General features: G+C 48.5%; 1 protein-coding gene across 2 annotated transcripts in view; it reads left to right on the top strand.

Moving 5' to 3' along the window:
• The window catches only part of OCRL (OCRL inositol polyphosphate-5-phosphatase), a 213,450-nt gene that overhangs the window by 164,190 nt on the left and 25,172 nt on the right, over window positions 1-24,088 (top strand). For both annotated transcript variants that reach the window (XM_030208712.1, XM_030208711.1), the window contains one exon: window positions 20,623-20,707. In XM_030208712.1, coding sequence (XP_030064572.1) covers window positions 20,623-20,707 — 85 coding nt within the window. The remainder of the gene's footprint in view (window positions 1-20,622; window positions 20,708-24,088) is intronic.

Raw genomic sequence — 24,088 nt, 5'->3', positions numbered from 1 at the left:
AAATTGAGCTCTTTGGCATGAACTCAACTCGCCGTGTTTGGAGGAAGAGAAATGCTGCCTATGACCCAAAGAACACCGTCCCCACTGTCAAGCATGGAGGTGGAAATGTTATGTTTTGGGGGTGTTTCTCTGCTAAGGGCACAGGACTACTTCACCGCATCAATGGGAGAATGGATGGGGCCATGTACCGTACAATTCTGAGTGACAACCTCCTTCCCTCCGCCAGGGCCTTAAAAATGGGTCGTGGCTGGGTCTTCCAGCACGACAATGACCCAAAACATACAACCAAGGCAACAAAGGAGTGGCTCAGGAAGAAGCACATTAGGGTCATGGAGTGGCCTAGCCAGTCACCAGACCTTAATCCCATTGAAAACTTATGGAGGGAGCTGAAGCTGCGAGTTGCCAAGCGACAGCCCAGAACTCTTAATGATTTAGAGATGATCTGCAAAGAGGAGTGGACCAAAATTCCTCCTGACGTGTGCAAACCTCATCATCAACTACAGAAGACGTCTGACCGCTGTGCTTGCCAACAAGGGTTTTGCCACCAAGTATTAGGTCTTGTTTGCCAGAGGGATTAAATACTTATTTCCCTCTGCAGAATGCAAATAAATTCATATACTTTCCACAATGTGATTTTCCGGATTTAATTTGTGATGTGCTATCTCTCACTGTTACCAATAACCTACCCTTCAATTATGGGCTGCTCATGTCTTTGTCAGTGGGCAAACTTACAAAATCAGCAAGGGATCAAATACTTATTTCCCCCACTGTACTCAGGAGTGGCAGGCGCCGGAGGCGCCGTGTAAGGTGGCTCGGGCCATGATTAAGCTTTATCCCCTGCCGCAGGAAGATAGAGATTCGCTCAAGCCTCCGACCGTGGATGCCGTGGTTACGGCAGTGACTAAGGCCACGGCGATTCCGGTGGACGGGGGGGCTGCGTTGCGAGACCCTCAGGACAGAAAATTGGAAACTTTTCTGAAGCGCAGTTTTGATTTGTCGGCCCTGGCGTTACAGGCGTCGGTCTGGTGGCGTGGGCTTGTTTCCGCTGGGCGGAACGGCTCTTAGATAGCCCGCCAGGGGACAGAGGCTCTTTGACTCAAGATCTGGCTAAGTTGGAGTTGGGCTCCTCCTTTTTGGCGGATGCACTGTATGATTTGTTGCGGGCCTCGGCGAAGAACATGTCTCTAGCGGTGGCAGCTCGTCGGGCCCTGTGGTTGCGAGGCTGGATGGCGGATGCTGCGTCCAAGGCCAAGCTGTGTTCGCTCCCGTTTAAAGGCTCTTTGGTGTTTGGTGAAGAGTTGGATAAGTTGGTAAGAGGTCTTACTGATGCTAAGGTTCCTCGGCTTCCGAAACTTCGCCCTAAGGCTTCTAGAGGATCCGCGGGTCGCGGTCGTTTTCAGGAAGCAAAGCGGTATCGGCCGGGTAGTTATTCTGGTGGGACTAGGGGTCGTTTCTTTCAGAGAACTCAGTCCTTTCGCGGTGGCCGTCGTGGAGGGCGAGGTTCCTCTTTGGGAGCGTCCGGTGCGTCCCGCCCTTCTCAATGATGGTTTGGGGGCCCAGTCTCTGGTTCGCGTGGGGGCTCGCTTACGCTTGTTTTACCAGAGGTGGGTCCAGATCACGTCAGACCAGTGGGTCCTGCAGATAATCCGAGACGGGTACGCGCTGGAATTCGACAGGCCTCTGTCCGACTTCTTCCTAGTGTCTCCCTGTCATTCAAGGCGCAAGGCGAGAGCAGTCCGCGATACTCTGTCACGTCTGATAGCTTTAGGGGCTGTGGTCCCTGTTCCTCCAGCGGAGAGAGGAAAGGGATGTTATTCCATATACTTCGTGGTACCCAAAAAAGAGGACGCTTTTCGTCCCATTTTGGATCTCAAGAAGGTCAATGCAGCCCTAAAGGTTCCTTCCTTTCGGATGGAGACGTTACGCTCAGTCATTGTAGTGGTTCAGGAAGGGGAGTTTCTGACTTCTCTAGATCTGACGGAAGCTTACTTGCACATTCCCATCCTGGAGGCGCATCAGCGTTTTCTTTGCTTTGTGGTGCTAGGGAGACATTTTCAGTTTTGCGCGCTTCCCTTTGGACTGGCCACCGCTCCTCGCACCTTCTCCAAGGTGATGGTCGTGGTGGCAGCAGCTCTTCGCTTGCAGGGCATTTTGGTGCACCCGTACCTAGACGACTGGTTGATTCGGGCCAAATCAAAGGCGGAGAGCGAGGAGGTCACCGGTCGGGTGGTGTCCTTTTTGCAATCTCTGGGCTGGGTTGTCAATCTGGCCAAGAGTCACCTAGTGCCGTCGCAGTCTCTCGAGTATCTGGGAGTCCGGTTCGACACGAAGAGAGGCCGGGTGTTCTTGACTCCCTCTCGCATGTCCAAGCTGCAGGCTCAGATCCGTCTTTTCCGAGTCCAGAGGGCGCCGTCGGCGCGGGAGTATCTTCAAGTGTTGGGTCTGATGGCCGCATCGATAGAGGTAGTTCCTTGGGCCAGAGCGCATATGAGGCAGCTGCAGGGGGCTTTGTTGTCTCGTTGGTCCCCTCAGCTTCAGGATCTGGAGGAGAGGCTCGCTCTGTCGGAGGTTGTTCGTCGCAGTCTCAGCTGGTGGCTCCATTCTCCGAACCTAGTGAAGGGCATGCCGTTGGCCGCTCCTCAGTGGGTGGTGATGACCACGGATGCGAGTCTGTCAGGCTGGGGGGCGCATTGTCTGGGACAGGTGGCCCAGGGACGTTGGACAGTGGAGGAGGCGTGTTGGTCCATCAATCGTCTGGAGACGCGTGCAATTCGGTTGGCTCTTCGGTCATTTCACTGTCTGTTAGTCGGCAAGGCTGTCAGGGTTCTGTCCGACAATGCCACAGCCGTGGCATATGTGAATCGACAGGGAGGAACGAAGAGTCCAGGGTTAGCACTAGAGGCGGCAGAGTTGCTGGTGTGGGCAGAGGCACATCTGCAGAGTCTCTCGGCGGGACACGTGGCAGGGGTGGACAACGTGAGCGCGGATTATCTAAGCAGGCACACGTTGGAACCCGGAGAGTGGGCTCTCCACCCCTCCGTGTTCGAGCGGATAGTGGTTCAGTGGGGTCGGCCGGTGTTGGATCTCATGGCGTCGTCCGCCAATGCGCAGGTCTCTCGGTTTTTCAGTCGTCGAAGAGATCCTCGAGCCGAGGGCATCGACGCGTTGGTCCTTCCGTGGCCGACTCAGCAGTTGCTCTACGTGTTCCCGCCGTGGCCGCTGGTAGGCCGAGTGGTTCAGCGGATCGGTCGTCACGCGGGATTAGTAGTCCTGATAGCGCCCAATTGGCCCCGGCGTCCGTGGTACGGAGATCTGATGCGGTTGCTGGTGCAGGATCCGATTCCCCTGGGGCCTCGGGTGAGATTGGTGCAGGGGCCGATCGAGATGGCCGACCCCTCTCCATTCTTGCTTACGGCCTGGCTCTTGAAAGGCACCGTTTAAGACATAAGGGTTTCTCGGCCAGGGTGATTGCTACGATGTTGCAGTCTCGTAAGAGGTCTACTTCCTTGGCATATGTGCGGGTGTGGCGCATTTTCGAGAATTGGTGTCAAGAGCGGGGCTATGCCCCATTGCGCGTGTCAGCGGTTGAGGTGTTGGATTTTCTTCAGGATGGTTTGGACAGAGGGCTTTCGCTCTCCTCTCTGAAGGTGCAGGTTGCAGCCTTGTCTTGTTTTAGAGGTAAGGTTCGGGGAGTATCCTTGGCGGCTTCTCCGGACGTGGGGCGGTTCTTGAAGGCAGTGAAGTTGCTCCGGCCGCCTTGCCGCCCGGTGGTTCCGCCTTGGGATTTAAATTTGGTCTTGGAGGCTCTGGTGGCGCTCCCGTTTGAACCTTTGCCTTCCATTACGTGTAAGGATCTTACTTTAAAGACAGTCTTTTTGGTGGCTGTTTCTTCGGCACGTAGGATTTCGGAACTTCAGGCTTTGTCTTGCAGAGCGCCTTTCCTGTCTTTTGCCAAAGAAAAGGTGACTTTACGCACGGTTCCTTCCTTTGTTCCTAAGGTGGTGTCTTCTTTTCATGTCAATCAGGTGATTTCGTTGCCAGTGTTGGGTGATCGTGCCGGGGATTCCGCGCAGCGTCGTTTAGCTAAGTTGGATGTGCGGCGCGTGTTGCGGTCCTATTTGAGCAGAACACAAGATTTTAGATCCTCGGACAGGTTGTTTGTTTTGTTTGGAGGTCCCAAGAGAGGAGAAGCTGCCTCCAAGGCCACTCTGGCTAGATGGTTGAAGGAGACTATTGCTTCGGCTTATTTGTTGAAGCGTCATTCTACGCGGGGAGTAGCAGCTTCATGGGCGGAAAGTAGTTTTATTCCGCCGCAAGAGATTTGCAGGGCTGCGGCGTGGTCCTCTATTCATTCCTTTGTGAAGCATTACAGACTTGATGTTCAGGCGAAAGAAGATGCTCGGTTTGGAGCGGCTGTGTTGTCTTCTGCTTTACGAGGGTTCCGCCCTTAGTTGGGATACTGCTTTGGTACGTCCCAAGCGTCTTGACCGGTCTGGAGGGTTGATGAGGAAGGTGAAATTAGGCCTTACCTGCTAATTTTCTTTCCTCTAGACCCTCCAGACCGGTCAAGAGCCTGCCCGTTCTTTTCGCAGAAGGATTCAGCCGTCCGTTCTTTTCGCAGGAGTATTCCTTAGCCGTGTCTTTGTATAGCAGTATTTTGAGCCGTGTATATGGATAGCAGTATTTTGAGCCGTGTTCTGCTAGGACTATTCCTTTAAGGTTTTGTGTGGTCAGAGAGAATTCTTTGACTCTAAGACATTACAGAGCGGGACGCTGTGACGTCTCGTCTGTTTTCAGCACACTGTTGGTACTTGTCCTTGGGTTTTCCAGGTACAGGGGTTTCTAGTTTCAGAGTTGTGTTTTTATTCTCTGCTTTGCTAAGTGTATACTGGCTATAGATGGCTAGGCACAGGTTATAAGTACATAGTTTCAAGTTTTGTGTTCTCAGTCTCCCTCTGCTGGTAGGCGAGCATAACCCAAGCGTCTTGACCGGTCTGGAGGGTCTAGAGGAAAGAAAATTAGCAGGTAAGGCCTAATTTCACCTTATAGAGTGTCATTCTGAATTAGGAAAGAGAGAGGAGCAGTAATGGTAGAAATTGAGAAGAGGATTAATCATGACAATCTACTGCTCATCCACCCCCACATTTTGGTTGTCAGAAGCTGACTAATTACTGACTTATCCCTCAATAGAATGTGTGGTATCATGCTTACATTCTGAAATTACAAACAATTCTGTCAAAGATGGGGAAGCGGTAGAACTAGGGGGCATGAATTGAGGTTGCAGAGTGGTAGACTTCAGAGTAACATCAGGAAATACTTTTATATAGACAGAAGGATGGTGGATGCTTGGATATCCTCCCAGTGGAGGTGGTGGACACACAAAAAAAAATAGTGATAGAATTCACAAATGCATTGGATAGACACACAGAATCCCTGTATTGCAAAAGGGTGGAATAAAAACAAAACTTTAATGACTTCGTGGCTGGAGTGGGCTTTTGATGATAATTCTAGCAGTTGGGAAGCAAAACCTTTTAAGGTCTGTGTCCCAAAAATGTTAGACAGATCAGGGTCAAATATGCGTACTTTATCACATTCATATCATATGCTACGATTGCTTGTGCTGTGTAGCTCAGTGGGGAAGGGGAAGACATCTAAAGAGTAATTAACAGATAAAATGTTGTATTAATATTGTTGGATTAATCATGTATTCTCCGAGGACAAGCAGGCTGCTTGTTCTCACTGATGGGTGACGTCCACGGCAGCCCCTCCAATCGGAAACTTCACTAGGAAAGGCCTTTGCTAGTCCTCGCGCGCCCATGCGCACCGCGCATGCGCGGCCGTCTTCCCGCCCGAACCGGCTCGTGTTCGTCAGTCTTCTTTTGTCCGCGCTTGGTAAGGTCGTGTTTGCGCCGTTCGCGCCCCTTAAGTTGACCCTCGCGCGTCTTTTGACTTTTCGCTTTTGAAAAAAAAAAAAAGGGATTTCGGAGAAGGGCCTTTCGGTCTTTTTCCCTTTCCCGTATTTCTAGTTTTTGGCCCTGTTAAGTTTTCTTTCGTTTTCGGGGTAGGCCCTTTTGAGGCTTCGGGTCGAGTTTTTTTTCTCCCCCTCTTTTTGGTGCCTTACCGCAATTACGAGTTTTGATTTAGCCGGCGTGATTTTTCCGCCCATGTCATCGAAGTCTCCCAGCGGCTTCAAGAAGTGCACCCAGTGCGCCCGGGTAATCTCGCTCACTGATAGGCACGCGTCGTGTCTTCAGTGTCTTGGGGCTGGGCACCGCCCGCAGGCCTGTAGTCTTTGCGCCCTTTTACAGAAAAGGACTCAGGTAGCGAGATTGGCCCAGTGGAACGTTTTGTTCTCGGGCTCTTCATCAGCACCGGGAGTATCGAGTGCGTCGACATCGACAGCGTCAAGACCTCCGCCCTCGGCCGCGACTGTATCGATTGCATCGAGGCATTGACCCTCTGCATCTTCGGGGCCGAGACATCGGAAGGCTGCGTCGGCGTCGGTGGTACCGGGACCTCCACTAGTGCTGATGCCGTCGGACGGTGGTGCTTCGACTGGAGTGCAGGTGAGGGCTGTCCATTCCCCTGCTAGTGGCGGTGAGCCTTCGGGTGGGTCTCCCCCTACCCTGAGGGCTCCTGTGGTACAGCCCCCCCCCCCCCCCCCCCCCCCCCCCGAGACCGACCTTCTTCGGCCTCGGCCCCGAGGAAGCGACGGCTGGATTCTACGTCCTCCTCGTCGGTACCGGGAAGCTCCGGTGAAAGGCTTCGTTTGAAAAAGTCAAAGAAGCATCGACTCCGGTCTCCTTCCCGTGTCGGTACCGAGAGCTCTGGGTCGCCGAGGGAGTCGGCACCCAGTAGGCATCAGCACCGGGAGGACCGCTCACCCTCTGTTCAGAAGGTGTCGATGCGCTCCACCTTGGACAGTCCAGAACAGCCTCCACGCCCGGAACAGACTCTGACTTCGACTCCTGCATCGGCTTCCATGTCTTTCTCCACAGCCGCCCTGCACGAGAGTCTCCGGGCCGTTCTCCCAGAGATCCTGGGAGAGCTGTTGCGCCCTTCCCCTCTGTCGAGTGAGGCGCCGGCTGGCCCCTTGCCCGGGGTGAGGTCTCCGACATCGGTGCCGCTTGCGGTACCGACTGCGGTCGCCTCCCAGGAAGGCTCCCCGACGACGTCGGCGGAGGGAGCTTCGCCGTGCGGGCGAGGGAGTCTACCTCTCGACGCTCCCACCGTGGCCGTGTTTCCACGGAGTCGAGCCGGGCACGGCTTCAGACACAGGTTCATGAACCTGTGTCTGATACCAATGGTGAGGCCTCGTGGGAGGAGGAGGAGAACATCAGATATTTCTCTGACGAGGAGTCTGATAGCCTTCCTTCTGATCCCACTCCCTCCCCTGAAAGGCAGCTTTCTCCTCCCGAGAGTCTGTCTTTTGCGGCCTTTGTCCGGGAGATGTCTACGGCCATCCCCTTCCCGGTGGTTGTGGAGGACGAGCCCAGGGCTGAAATGTTTGAGCTACTGGACTATCCTTCTCCACCTAAGGAAGCGTCCACAGTACCCATGCATCATGTCCTCAAAAAGACATTGCTGGCGAACTGGACCAAGCCTCTAAGTAATCCCCACATTCCCAAGAAGATCGAGTCCCAGTACCAGATCCATGGGGACCCAGAGCTGATGCGCACTCAGTTGCCTCACGACTCTGGAGTTGTGGATTTGGCCCTAAAGAAGGCTAAGAGTTCTAGGGAGCATGCTTCGGCGCCCCCGGGCAAGGACTCTAGAACCTTAGACTCCTTTGGGAGGAAGGCCTACCATTCTTCTATGCTCGTGGCCAAAATTCAGTCTTACCAGCTCTACACGAGCATACACATGCAGAATAATGTGCAGCAGTTGGCGGGCTTGGTGGATAAGCTCCCTCCTGAGCAAGCCAAGCCATTTCAGGAGGTGGTCAGGCAGCTGAAGGCGTGCAGAAAATTCCTGGCCAGAGGGGTGTATGACACCTTTGATGTTGCGTCCAGGGCCGCTGCTCAAGGTGTGGTGATGCGCAGACTCTCATGGCTGCGTGCCTCTGACCTGGAGAATAGGATCCAGCAGCGGATTGCGGACTCGCCTTGCTGTGCAGACAATATTTTTGGAGAGAAGGTCGAACAGGTGGTAGAGCAGCTCCACCAGCGGGATACCGCTTTCGACAAGTTCTCCCGCCGGCAGCCTTCAGCTTCTACCTCCACAGGTAGACGTTTTTATGGGGGAAGGAAGACTGTTCCCTACTCTTCTGGTAAGCGTAGGTACAATCCTCCTTCTCGACAGCCTGCGGCCCAGGCTAAGCCCCAGCGCGCTCGCTCTCGTCAGCAGCGTGCGCCTCAGCAAGGCCCCTCGGCTCCCCAGCAAAAGCAAGGGACGAGCTTTTGACTGGCTCCAGCAGAGCATAGCCGACATCAACGTGTCAGTGCCGGGCGATCTGCCGGTCGGAGGGAGGTTGAAAGTTTTTCACTAAAGGTGGCCTCTCATAACCTCCGATCAGTGGGTTCTTCAAATAGTCCGGCAAGGATACACCCTCAATTTGGCCTCCAAATTGTCTACCGGGAGCTCAGTCTTACAGCTTCCAGCATAAGCAGGTACTTGCAGAGGAACTCTCCGCCCTTCTCAGCGCCAATGCGGTCGAGCCCGTGCCATCCGGGCAAGAAGGGCTGGGATTCTATTCCAGGTACTTCCTTGTGGAAAAGAAAACAGAGGGGATGCGTCCCATCCTAGACCTAAGGGCCCTGAACAAATATCTGGTCAAGGAAAAGTTCAGGATGCTTTCCCTGGGCACCCTTCTACCCATGATTCAGGAAAATGATTGGCTATGCTCTCTGGACTTGAAGGACGCTTACACGCACATCCCGATACTGCCAGCTCACAGACAGTATCTGCGATTTCAGCTGGGCACACGTCACTTCCAGTACTGTGTGCTACCCTTTGGGCTCGCCTCTGCGCCCAGAGTGTTCACGAAGTGCTTGGCTGTAGTAGCAGGGGTGCTTCGCAGGCTGGGGGTGCACGTGTTCCCATATCTCGACGATTGGCTGGTGAAGAACACATCCGAGGCAGGAGCTCTGCAGTCCATGCAGATGACTATTCACCTCCTGGAGCTATTGGGGTTTGTGATAAATTATCCAAAGTCCCATCTTCTCCCAGTGCAGAGACTCGAATTCATAGGAGCTCTGCTGGATTCTCGGACGGCTCGTGCCTATCTCCCAGAGGCGAGAGCCAACAACTTGTTGTCCCTCGTCTCGCGGGTGCGAGCGTCCCAGCAGATCACAGCTCGGCAGATGTTGAGATTGCTGGGCCACATGGCCTCCACAGTTCGTGACTCCCATGGCCCGCCTTCACATGCGATCTGCTCAATGGACCCTAGCTTCCCAGTGGTTTCAGGCTGCTGGGGATCTAGAAGACATGATCCACCTGTCCACGAGTTTTTTCAAATCCCTGTATTGGTGGACGATTTGGTCCAATTTGACCCTGGGACGTCCTTTCCAAATTCCTCAGCCACAAAAAGTGCTGACTACGGATGCATCTCTCCTGGGGTGGGGAGCTCATGTCGATGGGCTTCACACCCAAGGAAGCTGATCCCTCCAGGAACGCGATCTGCAGATCAATCTCCTGGAGTTACGAGCGGTCTGGAACGCTCTGAAGGCTTTCAGAGATCGGTTGTCCCACCAAATTATCCAAATTCAGACAGACAACCAGGTTGCCATGTATTACATCAAAAAGCAGGGGGGCACCGGATCTCGCCCCCTGTGTCAGGAAGCCGTCAGCATGTGGCTTTGGGCTCGCCGTCAGGGCATGGTGCTCCAAGCCACATACCTGGCAGGCGTAAACAACAGTCTGGCCGACAGACTGAGCAGGATTATGCAACCTCACGAGTGGTCGCTCAACTCCTGAGTAGTGCGACAGATCTTCCAGGTGTGGGGCACCCCCTTGGTAGATCTCTTTGCATCTCGAGCCAACCACAAGGTCCCTCAGTTCTGTTCCAAGCTTCAGGCCAACGGCAGACTGGCACCGGATGCCTTCCTCCTGGACTGGGGGGAGGGTCTCTTGTATGCTTATCCTCCCATACCTCTAGTCGGGAAGACTTTGTTGAAACTCAAGGAAGACCGAGGCACCATGATCCTGATTGCTCCCTTTTGGCCGCGTCAGATCTGGTTCCCTCTTCTTCTGGAGTTATCCTCCGAAGAATCGTGGAGATTGGAGTGTTTTCCGACCCTCATCACACAGGACGAAGGGGCGCTTCTGCATCCCAACCTCCAGTCTCTGGCTCTCACAGCCTGGATGTTGAGAGCATAGACTTTGCCTCTTTGGGTCTGTCAGAGGGTGTCTCCCGCATCTTGCTTGCTTCCAGGAAAGATTCCACTAAGAGGAGTTACTTCTTTCTATGGAGGAGGTTTGCCATCTGGTGTGACAGCAAGGCCCTAGATCCTCGCTCTTGTCCTACACAGACCCTGCTTGAATACCTTCTGCACTTGTCTGAGTCTGGTCTCAAGACCAACTCTGTAAGGGTTCACCTTAGTGCAATCAGTGCATACCATTACCGTGTGGAAGGTAAACCGATCTCAGGACAGCCTTTAGTTGTTCGCTTCATGAGAGGTTTGCTTTTGTCAAAGCCCCCCGTCAAACCTCCTACAGTGTCATGGGATCTCAATGTCGTTCTCACCCAGCTGATGAAACCTCCTTTTGAGCCACTGAATTCCTGCCATCTGAAGTACTTGACCTGGAAGGTCATTTTCTTGGTGGCAGTTACTTCAGCTCGTAGAGTCAGTGAGCTTCAGGCCCTGGTAGCCCAGGCCCCTTACACCAAATTTCATCATAACAGAGTAGTCCTCTGCACTCACCCTAAGTTCTTGCCAAAGGTTGTGTCGGAGTTCCATCTGAACCAGTCAATTGTCTTGCCAACATTCTTTCCCCGTCCTCATTCCTGCCCTGCTGAACGTCAGCTGCACACATTGGACTGCAAGAGAGAGCATTGGCCTTCTATCTGGAGCGGACACAGCCCAACAGACAGTCCGCCCAATTGTTTGTTTCTTTTGATCCCAACAGGAGGGGAGTGGCTGTGGGGAAACGCACCATATCCAATTGGCTAGCAGATTGCATTTCCTTCACTTACGCCCAGGCTGGGCTGGCTCTTGAGGGTCATGTCACGGCTCATAATGTTAGAGCCATGGCAGCGTCGATAGCCCACTTGAAGTCAGCCACTGTTGAAGAGATTTGCAAAGCTGCGACGTGGTCATCTGTCCACACATTCACATCTCATTACTGCCTGCAGCAGGATACCCGACGCGACAGTCGGTTCGGGCAGTCAGTGCTTCAGAATCTGTTCGGGGTTTAGGATCCAACTCCACCCCCCTAGGCCCATGTTTTATTCTGTTCCAGGCTACACTCTCAGTTAGTTGGAAAAATTGTTAGGTCAATCTCAGTTATGTCCTCGCCGTTGCGAGGCCCAATTGACCATGTTTGTTGTTGTGAGTGAGCCTGGGGGCTAGGGATACCCCATCAGTGAGAACAAGCAGCCTGCTTGTCTTCGGAGAAAGCGAATGCTACATACCTGTAGAAGGTATTCTCTGAGGACAGCAGGCTGATTGTTCTCACAAACCCTCCCGCCTCCCCTTTGGAGTTGTGTCTTCCCTTGTTTGTCTTGCTACATATAGGACTGACGAACACGAGCCGGTTCAGGCGGGAAGACGGCCGCGCATGCGCGGTGCGCATCGGCACGCGAGGACTAGCAAAGGCCTTTGCTAGTAAAGTGTTCCGATTGAAGGGGCTGCCGTGGACGTCACCCATCAGTGAGAACAATCAGCCTGCTGTCCTCGGAGAATACCTTCTACAGGTATGTAGCATTCACTTTTTCTCCTCACTATGGTTCCGTCTATGGTAAACGTCCAACAGGAATCCCTGTTTCAAACATTCTTCAGGGACGTCAGTTCTACAAATGAAGCTGTTTCTCTATTGCCCTCTGAAGGGAAAACTGTGGAGCCAGGAGGTCTTGCAAGACTACCACTATTGGGCAGGCCATGCCGTTTTGGAAAATGGTGTTTTTGATTTTTTTTTTTTTTTTTTTACATAGGGGTAAGGAGAAATTTTTTAATAACACAGTTTTGAATTTAGTAGGGGTGTGGGGAGGTTGGGGGGTCCTCACCAGTAGGCCGTCAAGGAATTTGTCCTGAACAGAGGAGGCCATCTATTCTAAACATTACCCATAACAACAGTTCAGTGCTCCCAAAGAAACTTTACCACTGTTTCTGGAGGTTTTAACTTCCCTTGAATAACATAGCTTACATAGTGTACTGCAAGCTGCGTTATTGCAGTGCATAATAGTTAACTGCTTTGCACGCAGCTCGTTTTTTTTTAACCCTCATTGGGATTTTTTTTGTTCGGTTTTGTTATTAGAAAATCATGCACTTTAGAATTAATGCACCTTAATTGGGTAGTATCGTGCTTTATTGCCAAAACTCAGCTTTGTAAGTAGGCCTTAATTCTGGTCTTTGAGTCCTATTCATCGGGAAACCAGTAAAATAGGACATTTTTCCAACTGTTAATACAGAAACAAGGAATGCTATTTCACTAGTTTTTTCTGCACCCAGGGCAGATACTTTTAGAATTTTCCCCCCAATGCACACTTTTTTCTCTTTTTATTAAATGTGAGCTTGCTTTATTTGAGAGGGAGGGAGCAGCAGCACTAGTTCTCCTCAGGGTTACTGGGCTGAATAATCTGTCAGTCAAGAGTGGGTATGGGAAGGCAAAAGTATTTGGGATGGCAACAAGGGGGAAGCCAAAATGACTTCTCCATACCGCCAGTTGTATATAAGCCACATTCCTCAGCAATGATGTTTTCTCTTGCAACTCACCCATTTATCTTTAGCCAAAGTTTCAGTCCAAACTGGCTAGTTTTGGGGCTGATTATCTGGCTAAAAATTTGTTGTGCTAGATTTACGGCTGTTGCTTGTTCTGTCAGGGTTGAGTAGTTGAATATCGTTACCCTGGAAAATATGCACCAACTGGCTAAAATGCACGAAGGGGAAGTCAGAATGACCTTTTACACCTCCAGTTCTGTAACCTACATGCTGCATTCCTCGGTTTCTCTTACTAGTCACCCATTTATTTTTAGCCAGTGTTTTAATCCAAACTGTCTAGAGTTTGGACTGAATTTCCAGTTTAAAAAATTATCCGTACAAAAAGCAAATATTCAAATTGTGATGTCACCTCAATAGCAGTAACACACTCTCTCCTTCCGCTACCAGATACTTTGCAAAATAAAATCCCCCCAAAAAACACTCAGAACATGTACAACAAATTTACCATACCATAACGGTTGTAACACCCAGGATTCAAACTGCAGCAACCCTACTCATGAAAAGAGCGTGCTGTAGCTATTATACCAGATCGAGTATCGGTATGCCTCTGTGACGTCATTGCGCAAGGGCGGGACACGACAGGAAACAAAGAGAAGGCTGACGGCCTTTCACTACGGCAGCTGCGACGGAGGCAGGGGAGCAAGGAGAATCACGAAGTGGGTATGGATGCCGGGCAGGGGAGCGAAGGGAATCGCGGGGTGGGGATGGATGGCTGGGGGGGGGGGCAGGGGAGCCAAGGGAATCACGGGATGGCTGCAGGGGGGGCAGGGGAGCCAAGGGAATCGCGGGATGGGTATGGATGGCTGGAGGGGGGCAGGGGAGCCAAGGGAATCGCGGGGTGGGTATGGATGGCTGGAGGGGGGGGCAGGGGAGCCAAGGGAATCGCGGGGTGGGTATGGATAGCTGGAGGGAGGGGCAGGGGAGCCAAGGGAATCACGGGGTGGGTATGGATGGCTGGAGGGGGGCAGGGGAGCCAAGGGAATCACGGGATGGGTATGGATGGCTGGGGGGGGCAGGGGAGCCAAGGGAATCGCTGGGTGGGTATGGATGGCTGGAGGGGGGGACAGGGGAGCCAAGGGATCGCTGGGTGGGTATGGCTGGCTGGAGGGGGGGGCAGGGGAGCCAAGGGAATTGCGGGGTGGGTATGGATAGCTGGAGGGGGGGCAGGGGAGCCAAGGGAATCGCTGGGTGGGTATGGATGGCTGGAGGGGGGGCAGGGGAGCCAAGGGAATCGCGGGGTGGGTATGAATGGCTGGAGGGGGCAGGTGAGAGGAGGGTTGCAGGACATGGATGGAGGAGAGGGAAGGGAGAGAGAAGAAATGCTGGACATGGATGGAGGGGAGGGAAGAGTGAGGAAGGAGATGAGATGAGGGAAAAGGAAGAGAGAAAAACTGCACATGGATGAAGAAAATAGGCAGAAGCTGGATCAACTGGACAGTCAAGTCTGCGGAGGACCCAGCTTTTACTTACGGATGTAGGACAAGAAATGAAGAAGAAAGTAAAGAAATAAATGGAAAGGAAGCCCTGGAAACGGAGTTAAGGAAACAGATAGAGAGCAGCAGAATCAGAGACTGGGACCAATATGGAAAGAAAAACAGTCAGAGGTAGAAAAAATCTTTTTATTTTCATTTTAGTGTTTGAAATATGTCCAATTTGAGAACTTACATCTGCTGTCTTATTTTGCACTGGGTATACTGGAGCTGTAACAGCTTACAGAAATTATTTCTAATGAAAAAAATCACGTTATTTTTTTCTCCTATACTAGTATAATATTTTCAATGATTTATGTTTATATGCGCCATAGCTGGTATAAGGGGTGTGGCTATCATAGGGGTGGAGCCATATGTGGTGACCCCTCCCATAATGAGTACCAGCACCTTTTTTTCTACAAAAAAAGCACTGCACTCTACACTGAGCTGTAGTACCTGAGGAGAGGACCAGGGAAGCATTGAGTGTCAAGCTTCATTGGCATCAGAGTTTGTGTGGGAAGATTTTGCTAGGTAGGAGATACCTTGAATTACATTCAAAAAGTACTTGTTTTGATGTGAAGAACCAGAGAGAAATAAAGAGACTGTAAATGTGCTGGACATAAGCCTGTGAAGTAACAGGGGCACATGTGTCAAACAGAGTATTTTTCTTTTTTTTTGCTAGCAGCCATGGTATCTATGACTGACTTTGTGCCCAATCCAAACCACACACTCAATCACATTACCACAACCTCCTACTAGAAGAAGAGGGCAAGCCACACTGAAAAATGCCACTGCACAGAAACGACACAGAAGCAGAATCCTTCACCTCAGTCTCTTATAGAGAACCTGGATGGGCCCTCACCTAATACAGAAAAAGGAACCACAAATTAGAAAGAAACTTGCAGATAAAACTGAAATAGAAACCTGTCAAAAAGCTACACTCATGAGCAATGCAGTACAGGAAAGGACAAACATAAATGCATTTCCTATCATACCAAGCAAAATAATATTAAAGAGATGCATATTTCCCAAAGCAAGACATGTTTCAATCACTAACATTTTTTAAATGTATTATTTTATTGTATTTTATATTTTTTGCCAGAGCCTTTGCTCGCCTCTATCCTTTTTCTGAGGAAGATTTGGAGAAATTAGCTTACCCAAGGTGGACTCTTTAGTGGTGGCACTCACCAAGAAAACCATCTTACCAGTAGAAGGTGGAATTGCCTTGAAAGATGTGCAGAATGGGAAATTGGAGTCTTCCTTGAAATTGTCCTTTGAGGTCTCTCTACTTTCCCTACAGGCTACTATGTGCAGTTCTTATGCTGTTAGGGCTTGCCTTAGCTGAGTTCAGCAGGCAGCGGATGCAGTGGTGGACTCGGACTCTCCTCCTTCCTGTGTTTCCTGACTTGCAGACAGGACTTACTTATTTAGTGGATTCTCTATATGATCTTGTTTGAGCTTTGGCCATGCAGCTCTAGCAGTCACTGCCAGCCACTTATCGTGTCTACATCACTGGTCTGCAGATACTGCTTCTTTCTTGGGAGAGCCTTGCAAAGTTGTCTTTTAGAGGCAAACTTCTTTTCAGGGAGTATCTTGAAAATCTAGCTAAAGACCTGGGTGACTCTAAAGCTCAGAGTTTGCCAAAGGGCAAACCCAAATCTTCCTTCAGGTCAGCTCAATCTTGACCTAGTCTGAAGGACACCAAGCGCTATCACCCCGGTCACTCCTTGGGTCCGCGAAATTATCAGAGAAGGATGGATACAAGTTTGAATTCTCCTCTCCCATAGGAGATTTTTTTTCTTGTAATCCCTTTGCAAAACTTTTTCAAATTGGGCAGCTGTTCTTTCAACTCTGTGCTCCTTACAAGAGTTGGTACTAATACTGATTCTGGTTCCGGGGGGGGGGGGGGGGGGTCGGGAATGATTTTCCATTTACTTAGTGGTGCCAAAGAAAGGAGACTTCACTGTCCTGTTCTGGGCAAGAAAGTAAATACATTTCTGAAAGTCAAGCATTTTTACGTAGAAACCTTGAAGTCCGTCCTGGCTGCGGTCCAGCCAGGGGAATTTCTCACTGCTCTGGATCTCAGAGGCGTGGGCGTAATTGCATATCCCTATTTGGCCTTCTCATCAACGTTTTCTGAGGTTTGCCATTCTAGGTCAGCACTTTCAATTCCAAATGATGCTCTTAGGACTTGTAACCATGCCCAGAACCTTTTATAAGGTGGTAGTGGTTGTGGCTGCATTTTTGAAGAGAGAAGGAATCTGGGTGCATCCCTTATCTAGACAATTGGCTGATCAGAGCATCTACAGAGCAAGAGAGTGGCAGGTCACCTTCTGTGTAATTGTTCTGCTGCAGTCAGTGGGTTGGGTTATTAATCTGCCCAAGAGTCATCTGGTTCCTTTCCAGAATCTAGAATACCCAGGGGTTCATTTCAACACTGGCCAGAGCTAGGCTTTTTTACTGGATCAAAGGCAAGAGTAGGTTTGGAATCAGATTTGTTGCCTGTTGTGCTCCTCAACTCCATTCACTTGAGGTTATGTGCAGGTTCTGTTTTCCATGGTGGTGACATTGGACATAGTTCAGGTGACCAGAGCTCACATGCATCATCTTCAACAGTCTCTCTTGTGTCAATGGTCACCAGTGTCCCGAGATTATAATGTGCTTCTTCTTTGGATGCCTCAGGCAAAACCCAGCACGTTGTGTTGGCTTCAAACGTCCAGTCTTGTTTGAGGTGCATCCCAGCATCACCCCTTTGGGTTGTGGTGGTGACCTGAGTCAGCCTGGTGGGTTGAGGGGGCCCAGGGCTTATTGGATAGCATGGAATCACAGTGGCCAATCAATTGTCTAGAACTCAGAGCAGTCCGTCTCACTCTTCAGGCCTTTCAGTCTATTCTGGAGGGCAAGCTGGTGCAAGTTCTTTCAAACATGACATAAGTGGCTTATGTGAAAAGACAAGGCGGCATACAAAGTCAGCCTCTGGCAGATGAAGCTCGTCTTCTCTTCCTGTAGGTGTAGACTCATTCAGTGGCATGTATAGAGGGTACTCTCAGTGTTCTGTAGGATAAATCACAGTTAATAAATTACCTGTTTCCCGGTTCCCCAAGCAGAACTATCTGCAAGCAAATAATCCTGTACTAGGTCTAGGGTGGGAACCTTGGAACCTAGCCAGATACTTCCATTAGAAAGAACTGTAGCGAAGAACGCAGGCTGATATATATATTAGATTTATTATGGTATCAGGTAAGAAAATATAGCTAAGGTATACAAAATAGAACTCTGCAAAGCTTTGGCTGAATACAAAATTACTGGCTGATAAAAATTACACTCATACGTCACACTACTAAACACTAATTCTTACTGGTTACCAGATAATATTACACCACTGATAAGTCACACTATGTTACGAGGTAGTACAGTTATTAGCAGCTTCTCCTGATCACAAGTGTGACGCCACCAGCCTTTGCTCAGGTAATTACCATTAACTAGCCCCAGACTGCTAGGAAATAGATCACTGTGTCTCTCACGAAGCTGACCTTCGTGGCAGTCTCTCGGGATTAGCACAGGATACTCCTCAGACTCAAGCTGGATTTACAGCGAGTCTCAGTCTGAACTGGAAGGGAACTCTGCAGCAGACAAGGAGGGCACAGTTCACTCAGGGCTGATACAGCTGAACCACGATACTTTCCTCCAGATACACAGTTCATCAGTTGGTGGACCTTATTAGGTCTCACTGGTCTTCTTTCCACCTCCACCTTCTTTCAAGGCTTCCAACTAACTCCTTTTTTTCTTGTTCCCGCTCTCCTCAGTCCCTGATGCACAGGTGACCAGCCAGGACCAATCTGGATCTTCCTCGGTTCACTGCGTGGCAAGAACAGTTCGATGTTCTTGACCTTCAAGTTGTTACATTTTGGTATGCATTTTCTGTTTCTCACCCGCCTTGCTGGAGCCAGCCTCTCAGGGAGAGAAGGGGGCCTGCTTTGCCCACAGCATGTCCTTGGTGTTAAGCTTCTGCTGTAATTTTCCACAAGCTGCAAAGCTGTTTCTTGCTGACACAGAGATGTGCGGGTCAGAGTTTACAGCCTCCATTTTGCTGTCATAGAATTATACAGGCCAAGGCCCGTAAGGTGGGACACACAGGGAAATACTCCTACATTTCAAGGGGACTGTCTCAGCAGGAACGCCCTGGACCCGGTGGAGTGGGAGCTATTAACAGACGTATTTGGTCCTAGACTTCATGGCAATTCGACACAATGCCAAAGTACACAATTTTTTCAGCACAAGAAGAGAGTCTGGTAAAGAAGGCCTAGATGCTCTTTTACAGCCATGGCCAGAATCAGCATTTCTTTGTCTTCCCTCTGTGGCCACTGATAGGACAGGTTCTTCATAAGATCATTCATCATCGAGGATTGGCAATTCTGATTGCTCTGGACTGGCCCAGGAGTCGTGGTATGTGGATCTGATTTGGCTTCTAGCAGACAAGACGTTCTATCTTCCTCCAACTGAAGGGCTTCTCAGTCAGGAGCACATTCAGATGGAAGATCCCCTCCTGCTTTGGTCTTATGGCCTGTCTCTTAAGAGGTCGAAATTGAGAAAGGTAGGTTATTTGGAGGAAGTCATTACCACATTGCTTCAGGCATGAAAACGCTCTACTTCTGCCACTTATGTTCATGTCTGGCGATCCTTTGAGGCCTGGTGCTCAGAAAGAGCTTTGTCTCCATTCAAGGCTTTGTTGTCTCATCTTTTGACTATCTTGCCTTGTACACAAGTACAAGTGGAGGCTCTTGGCTGTTATTCACCGAGAGTGAATTTTTCATTCTTCTGTAGCCTCTCATCCGGACATGGTACGTTTTTTGAGGGGGGGGGGTAGTCATCTCGAGCCTCCCCTTCACCATCCTTGGTCCTGAGTGGAATCAGGCTATGCAGAAAGCCCCTTTTGATACTTGAGGAAGGTAACTTTAAAGGATCTTATTTTCGAGTTGGCCCCTCTCATTGCAATCTCTTCAGCACGCAGGGTTTCTGAATTACAGGCTTCATCATGCAGAGACCCGTTCCTCTATTTTTTGTACTCAGGGGTGACTGTTCAAACAGTTTCTTCCTAAGGTAGTGTCTGCATTTCATTTAAACCAGCTTCTTTTTCTTCCTTAATTTAGTGAAGAGAATTGCAAAGAGGATTATCATTTGCTACATTACCTTGATATTGGTCAAGTCCTTGACCAATATCAAGGTAATGTAGCAAAGTCCTTCAGCATTTGCAGGTTACCAATGTGTTCTGACACACGGATCATCTGTTTGTTCTTTTTTTAGGTCCGAGTCATGGTACTTCAGCTTACAGAGCAATCAGTGCTCATTGGATTAAAGGGGCTAATGTCTCTGCTTATCTCCTGTCAGACTGGCAGCTTCCTGGCACGCTGCAGGCACACTCTGTTCGGAGCATGATGACATCCTAGGTGGAATCTCGGAAATTCTCTCGAGGAAATATGTAGAACGGCAGCATGGTCCTCTTTGCATACCCTTTCAGGCATTATTGATTGGATGTCACTGCACGTATTGAAGCGTCTTTTGGTACATCAGTTCTTTCTGTAGCTGTCTTGGCGTTCTGCGCTATCTAGGAACTGCTGTGCTACATCCCACAAATGTCTGGATTCATCTGCTGCAGATGCCAAGGAAGGAAAAAATATGCCTTACCTGACCATTTTCTTTCCTTTAATCACAGCAAATGAATCCAGAGTCCATCCCTTTTCAGTACTATTCCTTTAATTCATGATCAGTTCTATGTTTAAGGTTTTTGCTGCTGTTCCAATTATCAAGAGTTCTACTGGTGCATTTGGCCCTGTGAGGAAGGGGAAATGTTGTGCCTTATTGTTCCTTTTGCTTTGTAATGAGATATACTAATTGTTCAAGGAGCTTACCATCCTATAAGACAAGAATTCAGTTCAGTGCTTTCTATCTCCACCTGCTGGTAGATGGTCAATAGCCAACAAGTCTGTGGATTCATCTGCTGCAATTAAAGGAAAGACAATTGGTCAGGTAAGACATTTTTCCTTTCATCTAAACTAAGAATTTCTGTATCTTTACTATTACATCACTCTGAACCGGAGAAAATTCATACAAGGTTCATACATTTTGGCATAGTGTACTTATATCTGTAAAACAGCTAATGCAGTTCAACTTCTTACCACTCTGTGTCATAGCATCTACCTTGGTATGGAGGCTGTTGCTGTATCTAAGGGCTTTGCTTTTCTCTGGATCTTATGTTTTTGTGTTTTCTGAGGCAGGAAGACCTGTTCCAGACCCCAGGGATGCAAGAGGAGTTGCAGCAGATTATTGACTGCCTGGATACTAGTATTCCTGAGACAATCCGTATCCTTTTATTTATTTAATCTCATTTATATCTTCCTTTATACAGTGGATGCTCATAACAAATTACACAAAAACCACCACAAAATCATAAATACAATAAGCAAACTTATAACATTGAGACATGTCATGCACATAATCACTTAGGGCCTCTTTTGCAAAGCCATACTAGCGATTCCTGTGCAGTAAATGAGAGGAAGCCAATTCAATTCCTATGGGCTTCCTCTCATTTGATGCGTGGGAATCGCTAACGCGGCTTTGTAAAAGAAGCCTTTACTACCAAGGATGTATTCAGTCTGCTGGCCACAGAGCATATCTGCTTGTGAGATATCAACAATGTTTGTTGTCTTACTCCTTTATAGTGTACTGTTTAGAAGAAATGGTTCCATGGAATCTTAGCGGAGATTGGATGGCAACGCCGGTAATTTGGTAAGAAAAAGGGGGCTGGGCAGACTTCTACGGTCTACGCCCTGATCGTGACTGAATAGATAGGGATGGGCTTTAGTGTAAATTTTAAGGGGCTTCCATGTTAGCTTCAGAACTTAGTACAAGAACAGTACTGGGCAAACTTCTACGGTCTGTAACCTGAGAAAAGCAAGGACAAATCAAACTCAGGTATACATATAAAGTATCACATACCATGTAAAATGAGTTTATCTTGTTGGGCAGACTGGATGGACCATACAGGTCTTTATCTGCCGTCATTTACTATGTTTACTATGTTTTGGAGATGCTTAATATTTTAATTGTACTCTTCTTTACTGTACTGATTGAAAGATGAAAAATCAAATTCAAATCCATGCTAAAAGATGAGTTTTTTGAGTTTGTGTTTAAAGCATAACCCCTTAATTTCTTGTTGAATACCCATGCTTTTTAAATTATGCCCATAATAAATAAAGCTCCCTAATCTCTTATATGGCCTGTTTGTTTAGCAGGGATTGTCTCATATGTGTTTGTATAGAGTGCTGCCAACGTCTAGCGCTATGAAAACGATAATAGTAGTTAATAATAAAATAAAATGAGCATACAGGATCCTCCTTTTTAGTTCATACTAATCACTTTTCTTTTCTGGCCCAATGCTTTGTAATTATCTAAATAGCTACTAATACTAGCTTGACCATTGCCCAAATATCTGATCTTCTAAGTCTCCATGACTTTTCCAAACAGTAGAGAACAAGCAAGGAGAAATGAACCTCACAGATATGCAACAGCAAGAAAAAGTGGTGAGGCACTGTAAACCAGGATTCCAAAATGTTAGAATAATGTATTAAAAAGTCTCAGTTCCATGTGTTGAAAGGACTCTAGGGTAGCATATGTCAATCACTGTCAGAGATCTTTGCAAAACGTCCAAAATCAGATTTAGATGTCATATCGAAAATGCCCCTCCACAACAGCTAGTTCCCTTTTTCCTTTTATTCATATTCTTGAATTGTGGACTGCTTGGTAACATCCTGGTTAACTCTATGGCCTGCTAGGTTAATACGTTCATTGTTGCTTTACTTTTATTTAACTAACAATCCTCTGTTCCTATCTTATGTCTTTTTTAAGACTGCAAATTTTGAGTCTCAGCCATCTGTGCGTCTGCTGTCCCTTCTGTGTGGAGGAAAAAAAGCCCACATTATTCAGTAGTCTAATCTGTGTTCTAGAGAATAAATATTACAGATATATAATTTTGCTTTCTCAAACAATATAGTTTTTAAGCTACATGACCTAAAACAATTATGTAGTTCCCTGCATATGTAACAGTGGGGATGACCAGTGTCCAGCCAAAGATGTCTCCAAAAGAAGGGTTCTTTATTGACACCAGCTCACATGGAATACATAAAAGCGCACATAACCACTTAGGGGACTCGACACGGGCCGTGTTTCAGCTATACTGCCTGCATCAGGAGACCAAAAAACAATCTGAACAGCAAATAATAAAAACAATGGAAAAAAAAATCAGACACATTCATAAAAGAATGACCTCACTTAAATGTAAAATGTATATTTAAAAAACCCTATCTATACATGCTATTCCATAGGTTAAAAGTAAGGGTGTATTTAAAGGTTTCTGAGGGATGGGTGCACTAAAAGCTGGTAATTTTAGGTGGACAGATCATGCTGCTTCTGCATTTATCTTCGGTTTTACTTTTTAAAAAAGTTTTTTGTAGTGTCTGTTTTCTATCATATCGCCATATAATATTGGTAAGTGAGCCTTTTTGATATATTGAGACCTTTTTGGTGCTTCAAATGCACTTTTGTTGGACTAATCTAAAAAAATGTTTAGAGTTTTGAGAGAGGTTTTTTTTTTTTTTTTTTTTTTTAAAGTTGACCTCTGACCTTTGCTGGAGGCTCATAACCAGAGCATCCATTGTTGTGGAGAAGTGCTGCTTCTGCAACTATTGAATACAGTGTTTGTGAGTACTTTATCACTCCATACTACCATTGTGTTCCTTAACAACAGAAGCTGTCTCCTTAACTTTTTTAATCATGTAAAAAAAAATGTTCTAGCTATGTACAAATTTATTTTTTTTTTTCTAATCATGCATAGAGAACAACCTTCTGTCCCTGGTGTTCATGGTTCGAGCGTCTCAGCAGGTCACGGCTCAGCAGATGTTGAGACTTCTGTGGCACATAGCCTCCACAGTTCATGTAACGCCCATGGCACGTCTACATATGAGATCAGCTCAATGGACCCTAGTTTCCCAGTGGTTTCAAGCTGTGGGGGATGAGGATGTAATCCAACTGTCCACCGACTTTCGGAATTCTCTTCAGTGGTGGACAACTCGATCCAATTTATCCATGGAGCGACCGTTCCAAATTCCTCAGCCACGAAAACTGCTGACGACAGATGCATCTCTCCTGGTCCTTTCAGGAAAAAGATCTGCAGATCAACCTCCTGGAATTAAAAGCGATCTGGAACACCTATAAAGGCTTTCAGAGATTGGCTGTCCAACCGAGTAATTTTAATTCAGACAATCAGGTTGCCATGTATTACACCAACAAGAAGGGGGGCACCGGATTGCGCCCTCTGTGTCAGGAAGCCGTCCAGATGTGCCTTTGAGCTCGCCATCATGGCATGTTTCTCCAAGCCACTTATCAGGCAGGCGTACTACTACTACTACTACTACTTAGCATTTCTATAGCGCTGCCAGGGTTACGCAGCGCTGTACAAGTTTAAACACGGGGAGGGACAGTCCCTGCTCAAGAGAGCTTACAATCTAACGGTAACATACTACGTAGTCAGTGTAGGTAACAGGAATGGGGAAGGTGGTTAGGCGCCAAAAGCAAGGGAGAAGAGATGGGCCTTGAGTAAGGACTTGAAGATGGGCAGGGAGGGCGCATGGCGTATGGGCTCAGGAAGTCTGTTCCAGGCATAAGGTGCTGCGAGGCAGAAGGGGC

This window comes from Microcaecilia unicolor, chromosome 7 (genome assembly GCF_901765095.1).
Source record: "Microcaecilia unicolor chromosome 7, aMicUni1.1, whole genome shotgun sequence".
Taxonomy (NCBI): Eukaryota; Metazoa; Chordata; class Amphibia; order Gymnophiona; family Siphonopidae; genus Microcaecilia; species Microcaecilia unicolor.
The sequence above is the reverse complement of the archived record's forward strand: the minus strand, read 5'-3'. Positions and strand labels throughout refer to the sequence as shown.